This window comes from Cicer arietinum, chromosome 3 (genome assembly GCF_000331145.2).
Source record: "Cicer arietinum cultivar CDC Frontier isolate Library 1 chromosome 3, Cicar.CDCFrontier_v2.0, whole genome shotgun sequence".
In the NCBI taxonomy this organism is placed as follows: domain Eukaryota; kingdom Viridiplantae; phylum Streptophyta; class Magnoliopsida; order Fabales; family Fabaceae; genus Cicer; species Cicer arietinum.
In genome coordinates, this window is record NC_021162.2 from 2242115 (window position 1) to 2256207 (window position 14093).

General features: G+C 27.1%; 2 protein-coding genes across 2 annotated transcripts in view; one reads left to right on the plus strand and one right to left on the minus strand.

Moving 5' to 3' along the window:
* The window catches only part of LOC101489028 (uncharacterized), a 7014-nt gene extending 5485 nt beyond the window's left edge, over nucleotides 1-1529 (plus strand). The window contains exon 5 of the mRNA XM_004489099.4: nucleotides 545-1529. Within this exon, the coding sequence (XP_004489156.1) occupies nucleotides 545-1176 (632 nt within the window). The 3' untranslated portion in view covers nucleotides 1177-1529. The remainder of the gene's footprint in view (nucleotides 1-544) is intronic.
* A 4738-nt stretch (nucleotides 1530-6267) lies between these two features.
* Nucleotides 6268-9189, minus strand: LOC101488691 (wax ester synthase/diacylglycerol acyltransferase 4-like). The gene is made up of 5 exons (XM_004489098.3): nucleotides 8883-9189; nucleotides 8004-8576; nucleotides 7311-7667; nucleotides 6685-6822; nucleotides 6268-6561 (listed from the first exon to the last, which is right to left on the minus strand). The coding sequence occupies exons 1-5, from the start codon at nucleotides 9069-9071 to the stop codon at nucleotides 6403-6405; spliced, it is 1416 nt and encodes a 471-aa protein (XP_004489155.2). The 5' UTR covers nucleotides 9072-9189; the 3' UTR covers nucleotides 6268-6402.
* Nucleotides 9190-14093: the final 4904 nt, after the last annotated feature.

The following is a 14093-nucleotide window of genomic DNA, read 5'->3' on the forward strand; positions in this document are numbered from 1 at the left end:
ACGACAATTATACTAAACATAATCACAAATAATAATTTAAGAAAATAAAAATGATTAAATATAACTACACATATTTATATTGTATTAGTATCAAACACCTACAAGTATCATGTATATTAAACACATATTTAATCCAAAGTGTCTTATCATATATAGGTTACATTTATTCATTCTTGACATTGACAAAGATACGAAACTTTATATTATATATGAGTCTTCTTGGATTGACTTATCTTTTAACATTAACGTATCTTATTAAAAATTAAAATTAATTAACTTTTAATTATTTTTTGGTTAAATTTCATTCAAGAATAGTAAGTATCTATGAATCTGTTTAATAGAGTATATAGAAATTATTTATGATATGTCCATAAATTCTTTTCAAATTCATAAGATACAAAAACAATTTATATCTTATATATAAAAATTATTTAAGTTTTTTTTACCTACATTATAAAAATAATTTATATATAATCACGCATATAGTTTAAGCTGTTAAATAAACTTTTTATCCAAACACTAACCTGATACATTTGTATTTCAGGATTTCCTGGTGATCTCCTGGCAACTGTGAGCTACATTCTAACTGGAAAAAATCAATTGGTCATAATTATGAAAGCAAAAGCTCTTAACAAACCAACTCCAGTGAATTTAGCCAACCATGCTTATTGGAACATTGGAAACCAAAACAGTGGCAACATTCTAAATGAAGTGATACAAATCTTTGGTTCCAAAATCACTATTGTTGACAACAAATTAATTCCTACAGGAACATTTGCTTCTGTGAAAGGAACTCCATATGATTTTCTTAAACCACAAATTATTGGAACCAGAATTAACCAACTAGCAAAAACTAAGGGTTATGACATTAACTATGTGTTGGATGGTGAAAAAGGGAAAAATATCAAACTTGCAGCTAAGGTGTTTGATAAAAAGTCTGGGAGAACTTTGGAACTTTACACAAATGCACCTGGTTTGCAATTTTATACTGGTAATTATATTATGGATGTGAAGGGTAAAAATGGACATGTTTATCAAGCTCATGCTGGATTGTGTTTGGAGAGTCAAGCTTTTCCTGATTCAGTGAATCATCCTGATTTTCCTTCAACAATTGTGACCCCAGAAAAACCTTATAAGCATTATATGCTTTTTAAGTTTTCAGCCAAATCTCATTAGCTTTTGAGTTTAATTAAGTATTTGGATTTACTGCAGAGTAGTTACCATATCTGAATTGTCTGATTAAGATTAAACGGTTTAAATTTAAAGTTTTAATTATTTTTAAATTTAAAATATAGACCGTTTGATCGTAATAAGACAATTTTAATGTATCTGACTGCACTGCAGTCGGAAGAGACCAAGTGAAGTGAATCTTGATGCTTTAATTAAAGAGATTTAAATAAGAATAGTGAGATTTTCCTATTTTTATGATATCATGGGTAAATAAGTGTTACAATTTTATGAATTTCATCCATCCAAAATTTAGCATCATTACAATGAATAATTAGATTGATATATTTTATTTAGCTTCATATGTGTATTGTTATTATTTCTTAGACATTTATTTCTCTTCAATGTGGTAGGATGGAGTGGAAATAGGTCACGAGGTAATTGCTTAGCCCATGTAAGGTGCACAGAACAAACTAAACAATAGTATAGTAAAATAAAATATTTTTAAAAGTCTATTTAATTAAAATAATAAGTTATATGTAATTAAAAAACTTTGTAATTTATCACAACGATATATTTAAGTAAATATAAATAAACTATTATTATTATTATTATCATTATTATATTAAATACAATAATTTATTCATACTGATTTATATCAACTTTTAACATATTTAAATGAAAGTTAGATATTATAAAATTAAGATTTTCAAATATCTTTGGGAAACAATTTTTAAGAGCTTTAATATCATATTAAAAATTAGAATTTTTTTATTTAAATTTGAGAAACATTAAATTATAATTAATAATAGAGACATTGATAAACATTATATGAAATTTAATTTTTTTTCTCATAAAATTACAATATCAAGCCCTTGAAAATGAGATTCTATAAAATATCAAGTTAGATAGCATAAATTATAGCTTTAAAGAAAGATAACATGTCATATAAAACTTTTAAAAAGTGATGTTAGATCAGGAATAACTCTAAGATAAATAATACATCAAATTTAAACATTGTTTTTTCTACAACATCATATTTGTGCACTGCATAACCTAAGTTAATATAACCTATTTTCACTTTAGGTGTAGAACAATTCTCCTTATTTTCTTGATATAAATACTTACATTTTAGTTCTAATCACATGTTTCTATTTCTTGACTTGTACCTCAAGAGAAAGTTTGCCTTATAATTTTTGTTATAGCAACGGTAAAGAGTTGGTGTTTTTTCTTTACAAGGTAAAGTGTTGGTTTGGTTTTCGATTTGTTTTTGCTTAGATTGAGTTTTTTGAACAAAAGATTTGGTTTAAAAAATTGAACAATGATTATTTAAAAAGAATCATTTACCAAACTTAATACTAATCCTATTCATCCAGTATAGAGACAGCTGTAAATGGGACCCAGTCCAAGTTGAAGGAAGGCACAAGGATGGGATATAGACTGTAGACCCCACAATATTGGAAAGATAAAACAATGTCCAATTAGTCAAAGAAGACAGCGTTTAATGGCATTTAGTCAAACACGACAATAATTTTGTCTTTGATTGACTTTGGGACTATTTTTACATATTTTATCATTTCAATCTAAATTTTTATTATTCTCTCAATCTCTCTGTTTTTTAATTTTTCAAATTTATTTTTAATTTAGATTAAAATTTTATATCATATAAATTATATATATAATATTTTATGTAAATTTAAGATCATTTGATATATTATCAAATTATATTAAAATTAATATCTTATTTATTTTTATTGAAAAATTTTAACTTTCATTAATGTTAATTATATATCAAACGATTTTAAATTTATGTAAAATTTTACATAATCTATTTGATATAAATTTTTAATCTAACAAAAAATTAAAAAATAAAATAAAATTGTTAAAAATAAGCGGAATTGAAAAGATTCAAACTCTTTGCTAACAAGTAGAAAATATTTCCTTCGTCTAAAAAGAATGACCAATTGACATTTCATAGAGATTAAAAAGTGGTGCATGTATTATTAATTAGAGGGTATAATTACAAAAAATAATTAATATTATATTATAAATTAAAAATGATCATTTACTAAATTATTTTTACAAATGAGTTATTTATCGTGGAACGGAAGAAGAAGAAAATTTGTATTAAAAATAAGGTAAAATGATTAAATCCTCAATTAACTTTAAAAAGATAATTAAATAAGAGAGAACTTGAATGAGATATATATTATGATTTTTGAAATTTAAACGTGAAATTCTCTTAATTCGGATAATGAAATCACGTGAAAATTTATTATATTCTTCTTTATATGACTGATAACAAAATTCATTGTACAATTCTAAAAATCAATAACTAAAAATAATTGAAATGAGAATAAGACTAAAAATAGTTCAACTCTGTAACATTCACAAATATAAATGAGTAACTTAATACATAAAAAGTTAAATAACCAATATGATATTTTTGTGTAACTTAATAGTCTATGGAATACATTTTCCCTAAAACTAATAAAATTTCAACTTTTATTGAAGCTACGACTTCAAATACATTGCCTAAAAAAAACTTCCAATACAAATTTTATGGACAAACTAATATTTTAGTTCTCAAATCATCTAAAATAATTTTTAAAATATACAACTTACTATCGTAAAAGCAATTGAAAGATACAATTTACTATTAAAATAGTCAATGACTGTTATAATGTCAAAGACTAAACTGACTAGCATTTTGATAATTCGATGACTAATTTGGATTTTTTGCTGAGTCACTAACTATAATGACAACGTCTTATACTTTCAAAGACTAAAATTGTAGTTTAACTCAAATTTAATATAAATTTTTATATTTAATCTATTAAAAATACATTAAGGACATTTTAACATTTGTCTTAACTTTTAACCCTATGTAAACAAAACAAAAAAACTGAAATTCATTCTCAAAAGAATTTGTTCTTAGAAAATATGAGTTAAAATTACTTTGTTGGTATATTTTCTTTTCTTAATTTTCACAATTTAGAAGACAATGAATCATTAATCCAAAGGATTTTTATGATTGAGGTGACAATGTAGACAAATATAAGGGTTAGAAATATTTTGAAAACATTATGATTTTTGCTTTCAATATACATGAATCGTAATAAAACCGCTCTATTGTTAGAGATATAGATATAATTGGTTAAACTATATAATCAAATCTCACATGTTTTTTCTTGCTATCTTTAGCTTCTATTATTATTAATTAAAATGATGTGTGATTTTCTTATAGCTTAGGAGTGGTTGCTCTTGAAATTATAATAGGAAATCATCATGGAAAATTTGTTTCATCGATAAGATTTGCATCCACTAACCTTTGATGTTTTTATTCTTATCATTTAAGGTTGTCACAAAAAAGCCCTGAACAATATTGTCAAATACGTGAGCGGATTCAGATTGAAAAGATGATATAATAGATCATTTCTCAAAGAATCATAACACATATTGTAAGATCCTACCAAAATATAGGAGGATAACTTATAGAAGGATCGTAATACAAAATCATAGAACCGTAGCCTCTAAAATCATAATCAAATTCATAATCATGACCAAAATAATCAACATATAAGATTAAAATTTGAAACATAAACAACTAAACCTAATTTCAAATAGAAACAAATACCATAAGTTCAAACAGAGAAAATAACCCAAATTCAAATAGTAACAACCAACATAATTCATCTAAGTTCATAATTAATCATACTCTAAAAACTACTAGTCTATATATCTATATTATTATTCAATCCATATGCAGGAAAATTATCTTCCACATGATCATCAATTTTTATCAATTTATCTTCACCATCACATTAGCATTTGGAATCTCCAATAAATCTCCTAATGCAACATAATACCACCATTAGCATTTTCTTCTCCGGCTTCAATAATTTTTAACCTTTATAACCTCTAATTCATCAGTATTGGAAGGCATTTTAAAAGTTGAAAAACAGAGAGGAACAAAACAATATCAAAAAGGAGAAAAATTTGCAGTTGCAACAGATTTTAACCATTAATAGTTACAAAAAATTAGGGATTTTTTATTTCTTCAAATCGGGTCACCAAACTCGATCCAAACTCAAGGGTTGCACAACAGATTTGTGTTATTGGTCTTCTTTTCTTGTTATAAGAACGGATATTAGGATTATTGATTTAAGTCATTGATAAAAATAAATTAATTTTTTTTTGAATGTTATTGATAATAAAGAGAATTGATTACATTACAAACACTTAAATAGTTAATTAGATAATCAGTTAATTAATGTAAAATAACTAACTAACTAATTAGTGTAAGTAACTAACCAATTAACTAAGTACCCAACTAAAATATCTAATATTAGAAATTTAGAACATATGACTTTCCCATGTTTTTGCGAGAACATATGACTTTCCCATGTTTTTGCGAGCTCTGCAAAACGAGTCATCACAATTTGGCAATCAAATCTCGTAAACTTGTATGATTCAACGAGTTGGCTCACAATTTTAACAACATCGGCCTCCATTTATAACTAAACGATTTGAAGAAATTTCAATAAGCGAGGAGATGTTAAATCAAGAGTTATAACTTACATATAACTAATACTTTAGATTGAAGGCATGTCCGACTTTCAATACATTTTGAAGTGTGGCACTAATACAACATCAACCTTTGATATATTTAATATGCTTCTATTTTCTAAAATTGTTATTTGTACCGACATATCTATCTATGCGTCGTGTTCTGTTTTTGTGTTAGATTAGTGCTTCATAGATTATAACTAGTCAATATACATCGTAAAATAGGAAATTGAGGAGTGTGTTGAATTCATTGATTTGAATAAATTACACAGTCTTGAATTTTATACTAGTTACTTCAGGAGCTTGAGAGCAAACTAAATCACTAACTAACTTTAATCAACATTAACAAATATTAGTTTATACTAACATTCAATTACTTCCAAATATCCTATGAACTTGGTGGGGGCTGTCCATAATTTAATTTTCATAAATGATACACATAACAAAATGGATAAATTATAAAAGATGACTAGGCTTGCTTTAGTAAAATTTGAAGCATACATGATACACACAACAAAACGAATCAATCAATGAATCAATCAAGAATGGATAAATCCTTACTATTAATGAATATAGTTTTAAAAGAAAAACCATAATAAGAAATTTCATTGATCCAAACAATTAACATACAACATGTTAGCATTTTGGTTTGATGTTGTACAATGTTTAATTGGTGTGATGAGGAATTTTCTTGGCTGCTTTGAATATCATCTCAAATGAACTTTGCATGCATGACTTTAATCTCTGTTCATCTATGAATTCTTTTTCTGTTTTGAGGGTAACTCTTACCACTTCCATGTAGCTCATTATAGAAATTACAAGACTCTGCAACACATAAAATTAAAGTGAGTTTAAACTCTCAATTAATATTTCTAACAATTTCTATATCTAAAATGAAATATAAGTAAAAATTGTATATGAAGTAGATATTTGTAGTCTATATAATACCTCAGGTCCACCGGCCAATGTGAAGTAAAAGCCTTTCACAGGATGATTAGCCAAAGACATTTTTTGTATTGGTCCAACCAAATTGGTAACCACTGCACTTGAATTTGTTATTGTCCTTCGAATATGTTTTGCTACTGCCTAAATAAAACACAAACCAAACCATATTTGTAATTGGATTATAGATTAATAAGAATTTTAATTAACAAAAACACTATAAGTAACAATACAATGTCATTGTCAAAGTGGATGCTATTGTGGACTACGTTCATATGTGGTTTGTTGTAGACCAGTGTTTAAAAGTTACTTGAAAGTCAATAATAATGAAAATCGGCGATATTTATTTGAAGTATTTATGGTTAAGACAATGACTCGACTAATGTTAACTCGATAAAAATAAGAAAAAAACGAATGTATTCATCAAAATTCAATTTATTCAACCAACACTAATAGGTCACCGTTTCAACCATAAAGATGTGAAGTGTCATTAATTTATTCTCCTAAAAAATATTGTTGATAATTGCTAAAATTTTGAAAGATTTAAGAAAACTTAACCACACGAACACCTATCAAAGTAGTACACCATAGAATTAGCAAAAGAAATTTGAAAAATGTATGTTTCAAATTACCTCTTGTCCTCTGAATTTGCCTTCAATGTCCAAAAGTGTCCCGGTAAGAGCAACACCTAAAGATTGCTTTTTCCTCTTGATTATGTTATGAGTGTCCCAAATAAACTCTAGAGGGTTTGAAATATTGCTTCCATTTAATTTTGGAATTGGTACATGCAAGAAGGAAATTTTATTTCCCCAAGGACCCTTTGTTTTTTTAGTATTGAGCATTTCATCTATTGATTGGTAACCTTCAATGTTTCTTGTATTGAGTAATACCAATGCTGTTGAGTTTGCTGTTTTTGATTTTGAGTCCAAATTTTGCATGTATAGTCTAGTTCCATAAAACACAATTCCAGTCACCACATCATTTAGAGTCTGCAATTAATTAAATAGAATTTCATATAAAAAAACAAGTAAACATTTTTTTCTAAAGCTAAAAATATTAAACTAAAAGAGAAAAATAAATAAATAAAACTAGTAAATATGATTCACATTTGAAACCAGACAGACGCAATCTTTTAAATTTTATTTTATATTTTATCTGCTTCAAAGAAAACGTGAAGAGTATATATCTTTAATATTTATATCTTTAATATTTAATCTATGTAAGACTTAAGTATTTTTTGATAAATAATAAACAATATAAATTCTTATGGTTAGTTAACCAAAAGTAATTCTCATTAATAACAAAAAAAAAAAAAATTATCATACCACACCAAGCCTAGATTTGATGTCTTTGATATGATCAATTGAGAATGCAATGCTTGATATTGAAATAGGTTGAAAATCAGCTCCTTCATCTCCAAATCTTATAGGAGTTTTATCATCATCAATAATGCTACTCTTCAATACACTCCATCCAAAATCAGAGGCAGTATTAAAAACAGAGGACATTGTCCTAGAAAATCTTATCCAAATACTTTTGGATGAAGATTCTGATTTTGATGGTCTAAGAGAAGGAAAAGACAAAGGAAGAGATGAATCATCAGCACGTTGTAGACAAGAAAGAAGTGCACCCATTAGAGAATAACCATCTCCAAGTGCATGATGAAGTTTGAATATTATTGTGCCTAATGAATCACTTGTAGGGTAATTCACTATGTGAACTTCCCATAATGGTCTCTCTTGTGGTAATTGCTCCATTGCTATGGTTGATAAATAATCAACAAAACACTTTTCATAAAATTCCAATGTTTTTCCTTTGGAAAATATTGGTGTTTTCACATGGTCTTTCAAATTCACATCAACTTGCTTCCATCTTTTCTCCCCATTTTTATCTTGTATCTATTAACATATATTTGAACAATGTTAGTCTAGATAAAAAAATCATTTAAATGTATATTTGCTATATTGTATTCAATTAAAATAAGATACAATGAACATTGACACAATTACTCACTAAATTAATGAAAAAAAAATTAAAAAAAAAAACACGAAACCTATTTTTAATCATGTCGTGAAGTATTTGAAAACATAAAACTTTAGATTACTGAGTTCGATTTCCACGTATCAAAAGAAAAAGTACGACAAAAAATAAAACAAATATTAGTAGGAAATTATTAATGGAATTATTATATGGAAAATGCTAACCATGATGGAGGAGAAACGAGGACTAATGGGAAGGAAAACATCTTGAAGAAGTGAAAAAGTTTGCAAGTCATCAATAGGAACTTCAAATTCTAAAACTCCAATAATATATAAACATAGCACCGAGCTATTGAAGTATTGTCCTATTGGACTAACCGGTTCTTCTAATTGCTCTTCTCTCTCGAGTTCCATAATGCAAAAATAAAATATAATCAAGGTGTGATAGTTGAGGGAGAATGAAATGGAACTATATATAGGTAAATCAAATGAAAGAAAATTTGGATAAGTGATAGTGTGGACGAAAAGACAAATGATCATATGATAGATTAGAGACCGTGTTAGCAATAAATTGCAACAACCATAGTAATTTACCTTTATTTTATAGAATATATAGTTTTACATTGGTAAGTACAACGTGCTAGAGTGGCAGATCAACTGTACAGGAATTTGAAGAAAAAAAGTAGGTGGAAGTTAATTGATTTTGAGGATGTAAACAAGTTAGATAAATTGAGAATTTTTAATTTTATAAAAATATTATGCCACGTACTTTCAAAAAGTTAGTATTAATTGCAAATACTAATCTTTTTAGGTAAATTCTTTGTTGTTTGACATTTGTTAATCATCATATTAAATATTAAAATATATTACACCTTTAATGCATATATGAAGAAAAATATGCTAAGAGAATTTTCCTCTTTTAATATATCTCAATTACCAAGTAATGTTAAGAGTAGCGATGGGAGTAGGCCTAACCAATTGAGGCATACAATTTGGTCTACGTCAGATCCATATCAAGTTAGATTTTTTTTAAATAGAAAGGTCAAAGTTTTTAAAAAAGTCTGTTTAGTTAAAAAAGTCAGGCTATAGGTCACATAATAAACTTTTTATGCCTAAATAAATATAAAATATTTTTTTACTACATTAATTATATTATATTAAAATTTAATTTTTTTTGTTATATATTCAACTTTTAGAAATTTATGCATATTAATTTCATTTAGTTTTTGATATATTTAAATGTATTATTATAAAATATAATTTAAGTATAATGTATATAAAGTCATATTCTTCAAAATGCGATGTTAAATATCAAAATAAAATCTAATTTCATTGACATATTAACTTGTTAATGTATTTAAATATATGTTTAATTACATATTCAAAAATGTTAAAATGAAATAGACTTTTAAGTAGACTTCTAGGTCATATCAGATTTCTATCAATACTAGACTCAAACATAAAAAGTAAGTCGATGACATAACACAAATCAGACTTAAACTTTGAATTTTTTAACAGACATGCTTAGACCTAACAAAGTTTAGTTTAACAACCTATTCAAACCTAACAAAGTTTAGTTTGACCCAACCTATTCAGACCTTAGTCAAGATACATTAATTTCTATTTGTGTACAACGGTGTCTTGATTTCATTAAATGCATTTTGATGAGAGTACAATATTTTTTTAAAATTAGTTGAGTTTTGTTATGAAAGTTCATCAAAGTCAAATATCATTTAGCTACACATTTCAGTTTAAATTAACATTATAATGCAGCAGTGTCGAACTTTTAAAAAGAATGTACTATTGAATTCCATATAATTTGGGATTAATCTCTAAAGTTTGGCAAACATATCCTGAATTTTGGAAAATAGTCAAAATATGCAATATAGGTTTCACACATTCTTTTGAAGAAAGATGATTTATTTGGGCGTGATAATGATGTATAAATAAAAAAGTGCTTGAATTCATATTGAAACATGCTATGGTTAGATTGGAGTATTTTAGTTCAACAATCACTACCGAAAATATATTGCTGGCTAACAATACTAACGCCGAAAATTAAATAACCAAAACCGACCTTAGTACATATGTACATGTCACATGTCACATGTTTGTTTGTATGCCGCAGACAACTACATAAAACGACAAATGTTGCAATTAAAAATTCAACTATTTCGAACATTTCATACTATAGATCACTTTAAGATGAATGATAGAGTTAGCTTTTTAATTAGATGATCCATTTTCTCAAGAACCAAAATAATTATAGATGTTGAAAATTATGACTTCCTTTAGTCCACGTACCTTGCTTATACATTATGGATTTTGTAAAATAAAAGATTATAATTTACGTAATACCTAACTCAATCTTACAAAATATAATTTATATGATTAAGATTTGATAAATATATATTGTTAAATTTTATTATATTTAATGTAAAAATTTTATTTAAGGGTTTTCAAGTCAATACTAATATATATTTTTAGTCAAATTAATATAATTTTAGTTCAATTTAAATTTTGAGCTTTTTGAAATAAAAAATTATTTAGTAAGGGTTTAAAATTTTAAGCTTTTTTGAAATATAACATTCCCCTTATATCGATAATAAAATTCATTCATTTAAATTTTGTTTTAGATATTGTTGATCGTAAAAACAATTTTATAATTTTAATCATAAAAAATTATTCAAAGTAGAACCATCCTGGCTTTAAAAGAATCGTTGACTCTATACCAATGAAAAAGAGTAGTTAACATTATTTTATACCTTGGAGAGGGGAAAGAGATGAGAATTTAGTGATAAGGATTTATAGCCTTTCAACTTTCTATTTTTAATTGGAATTATATTGAGCTTCCTGAGGTCTATTTAAATGATAATTATAAATCTTTTAATTTTTGAAAGACATTTATCTCTTTTGTATTTATTATATTATGTCAATTTTTTTTCTGTCATATTTACTTCTTTATTTGTCATTCACCAAAAAGAAATTAAAAATGAACATTTCAATTATCATTAAGAGTAAGATCATACATTTCAAATTATATATATATATATATATATATATATATCAGATGATGATACATATGTAAACTAAAGTGAAAAACTTTAATCGTGTGTTATATAATGAACAATACGAGAAAAGACGTAGTGTGTCACGAAAAAATGTTAATGCAATTTTCTTATTTTGATTCAAAAATAAATGATTTGTAGTTTATAGTGACTATTTCCTCTGTCTCACACTACAAAAGATATAGTATTTAGCCAAAAGTTAAAGTCATGGCTAAATGAAAAATAATTATAGCTAATTTATTTTGTCATGTTAACTTTGATGGTGACTAATTAAAATGTGTGAATATTTAACCACGTTGCTTTTTTAAAGGTTGATTTTCTTGTAGTGTCACAATATGAAAATGAAGTCTGAACGGTTGAAAACCAATAACATTTTTTGTTTAAGTGTTAGAAAGCGGAAAATGTTCTCCGTATTCAAATGTTGTAATCCAAAGTTACTGTTAATTGTGTGTAATAACTAATTAACTAGTTATTAAATTAGTTAGTTAGGTAGTTAGATGATAATTAGAATAAACTATGTATAAATGCCATAATTTATTTATTTATTAAACAAATCCTACAACATATATCTCAATGTTTCATCATACTTGCACATGAAATAATAGCTTGAACGCTAAAATGAACTTGGCATAGAAGTTTATTATTTAACTTTCATAAATAAATTTGTGAACGATACACACAAAAAATGGACAAATTATAAAACATAAGTAAATTTCGAAGCACACATTATACACACAACAAATTTTAAAAGTACACGATCCCTAAAAATATGCAAATTTTAAATATAAAATATGACAACAAAAAAAAAACATTAAATAATAAGAAATTCCAATGACCAAAACAACATAAAGAAGGACAATTAATGTTCAATTAGTTTGGCGAGGAACTTTCATTGCTTCACCCCAAAAGGTTTTCGATAATTTTGCATGAGAGAGCATACATCTGATTCTGTCATTAATCTTACGATTCATTCTCTCTGCAACACCATTATATTGAGGTGTCTTTGGAACTGTTTTCTCAAACCTGATTCCATGTTCTCTACAATACTCTTCAAAAGGACCTCTCTATTCACCACTGTTATCTGATCGAACACATTTTAATTTCCTTCCCTTTTCTCTTTCAACGCTTGCATGAAAGTGCTTGAAGACTCCAAATACCTGGTCTTTAGATTTCAAAAGAAATGCTCACACTTTTCTAGAGTGGTCGTCAATAAAAGCAACAAAATATGATGCACCACCAAGAGATTTACTATCCTTCATACAAACATCAGTATGAACTAAATCAAGGATATTTTGCCTCATATGAGGACCAGTATTATGAAAAGAAACTCTATGTTGTTTTCCAGCAAAACAATGAGTGCAAGTTTTTAGAGATGTACCTTTCACAGGAAGAAAATTTTTCTTCGCAAGTATGTTGAGTCCTTTCTCACTCAAGTGGCCGAGGCGCATATGCCATAAATCAGAAGATGCATCTTCAATTGCATTCACTTCTTCCTTGCATAGCTTCGTAGGCATCATATAGAGAGAAGTGGAACTTTGCTCCTTTGCAACCACTAGGGACCCTTTAGTGATTTTACATATACCACCACCACCAAAGAAAGTGTGATAACCATCAATATCCAAGGCTTTCACCGAAATCAAATTGAGACGAATATCAGGAACGTGTCTAACATTCTTCAATTGAAGCTTGCAACCAATCCCAGTTTCAACCCGTTCATCTCCCATACCGATAATTTTACATACTCCTTCATCTCCCATTTTTACCATGCCCAAATCACCAGCACTGTAAGATGAGAAGAAATCACGCCTAAGAGTAACGTGATATGAGGCACCCGAATCAATAATCCAAGTTGAATCCTGACATGCAAGGTTTATGGAATTATCATCACAAACAATGTAGACATTATTAACAGATGCAACTGCTGGTGTATCTTTATCATTTTTCTTCTCTTTGTCTTCATTTCTTTCCCTTGATTGATCTCTCTTAAGAAACCTGCAATTTCTTTTTATGTGACCCGTTTTGCCACAATGATAGCATATCACTTCTTTTCTAGTCCTCGACTTGCTTCTTGACTTGCTACGACTTTCACAGTTGTCGCGTCTATGGAAGTTTCTAGATTGACTTCTCCCCCGTGACTCTGTAACTAGTGCTTCTGACTTTGAGGAAGAACCAATCAAACTACGTTCCTTTCTTCGAGCTTCTTCATTCAACATGCTCTCTTTAACTGTTGACATTTTCAACTTTCCACTTGGAGCTGAATTGGTCAACGTCACAACAAGGACTTCCCAATTATCAGGCAAGGAACTCAACAATAACAACGCTTGCAACTCATCATCTAATTTAATTTCTGCAGTTGTCAACTGATTCA

Excerpts from the sequence above, each read along its gene's own strand:
- LOC101488691 (XM_004489098.3), bottom strand. The coding sequence starts at position 9,071 with ATGGAACTCGAGAGAGAAGAGCAATTAGAAGAACCGGTTAGTCCAATA. Across the intron at positions 8,577-8,882 it reads CTCGTTTCTCCTCCATCATG|ATACAAGATAAAAATGGGGA; the intron begins GTTAGCATTTTC and ends ATATGTTAATAG. Across the intron at positions 6,562-6,684 it reads CATTGGCCGGTGGACCTGAG|AGTCTTGTAATTTCTATAAT; the intron begins GTATTATATAGA and ends TATGTGTTGCAG.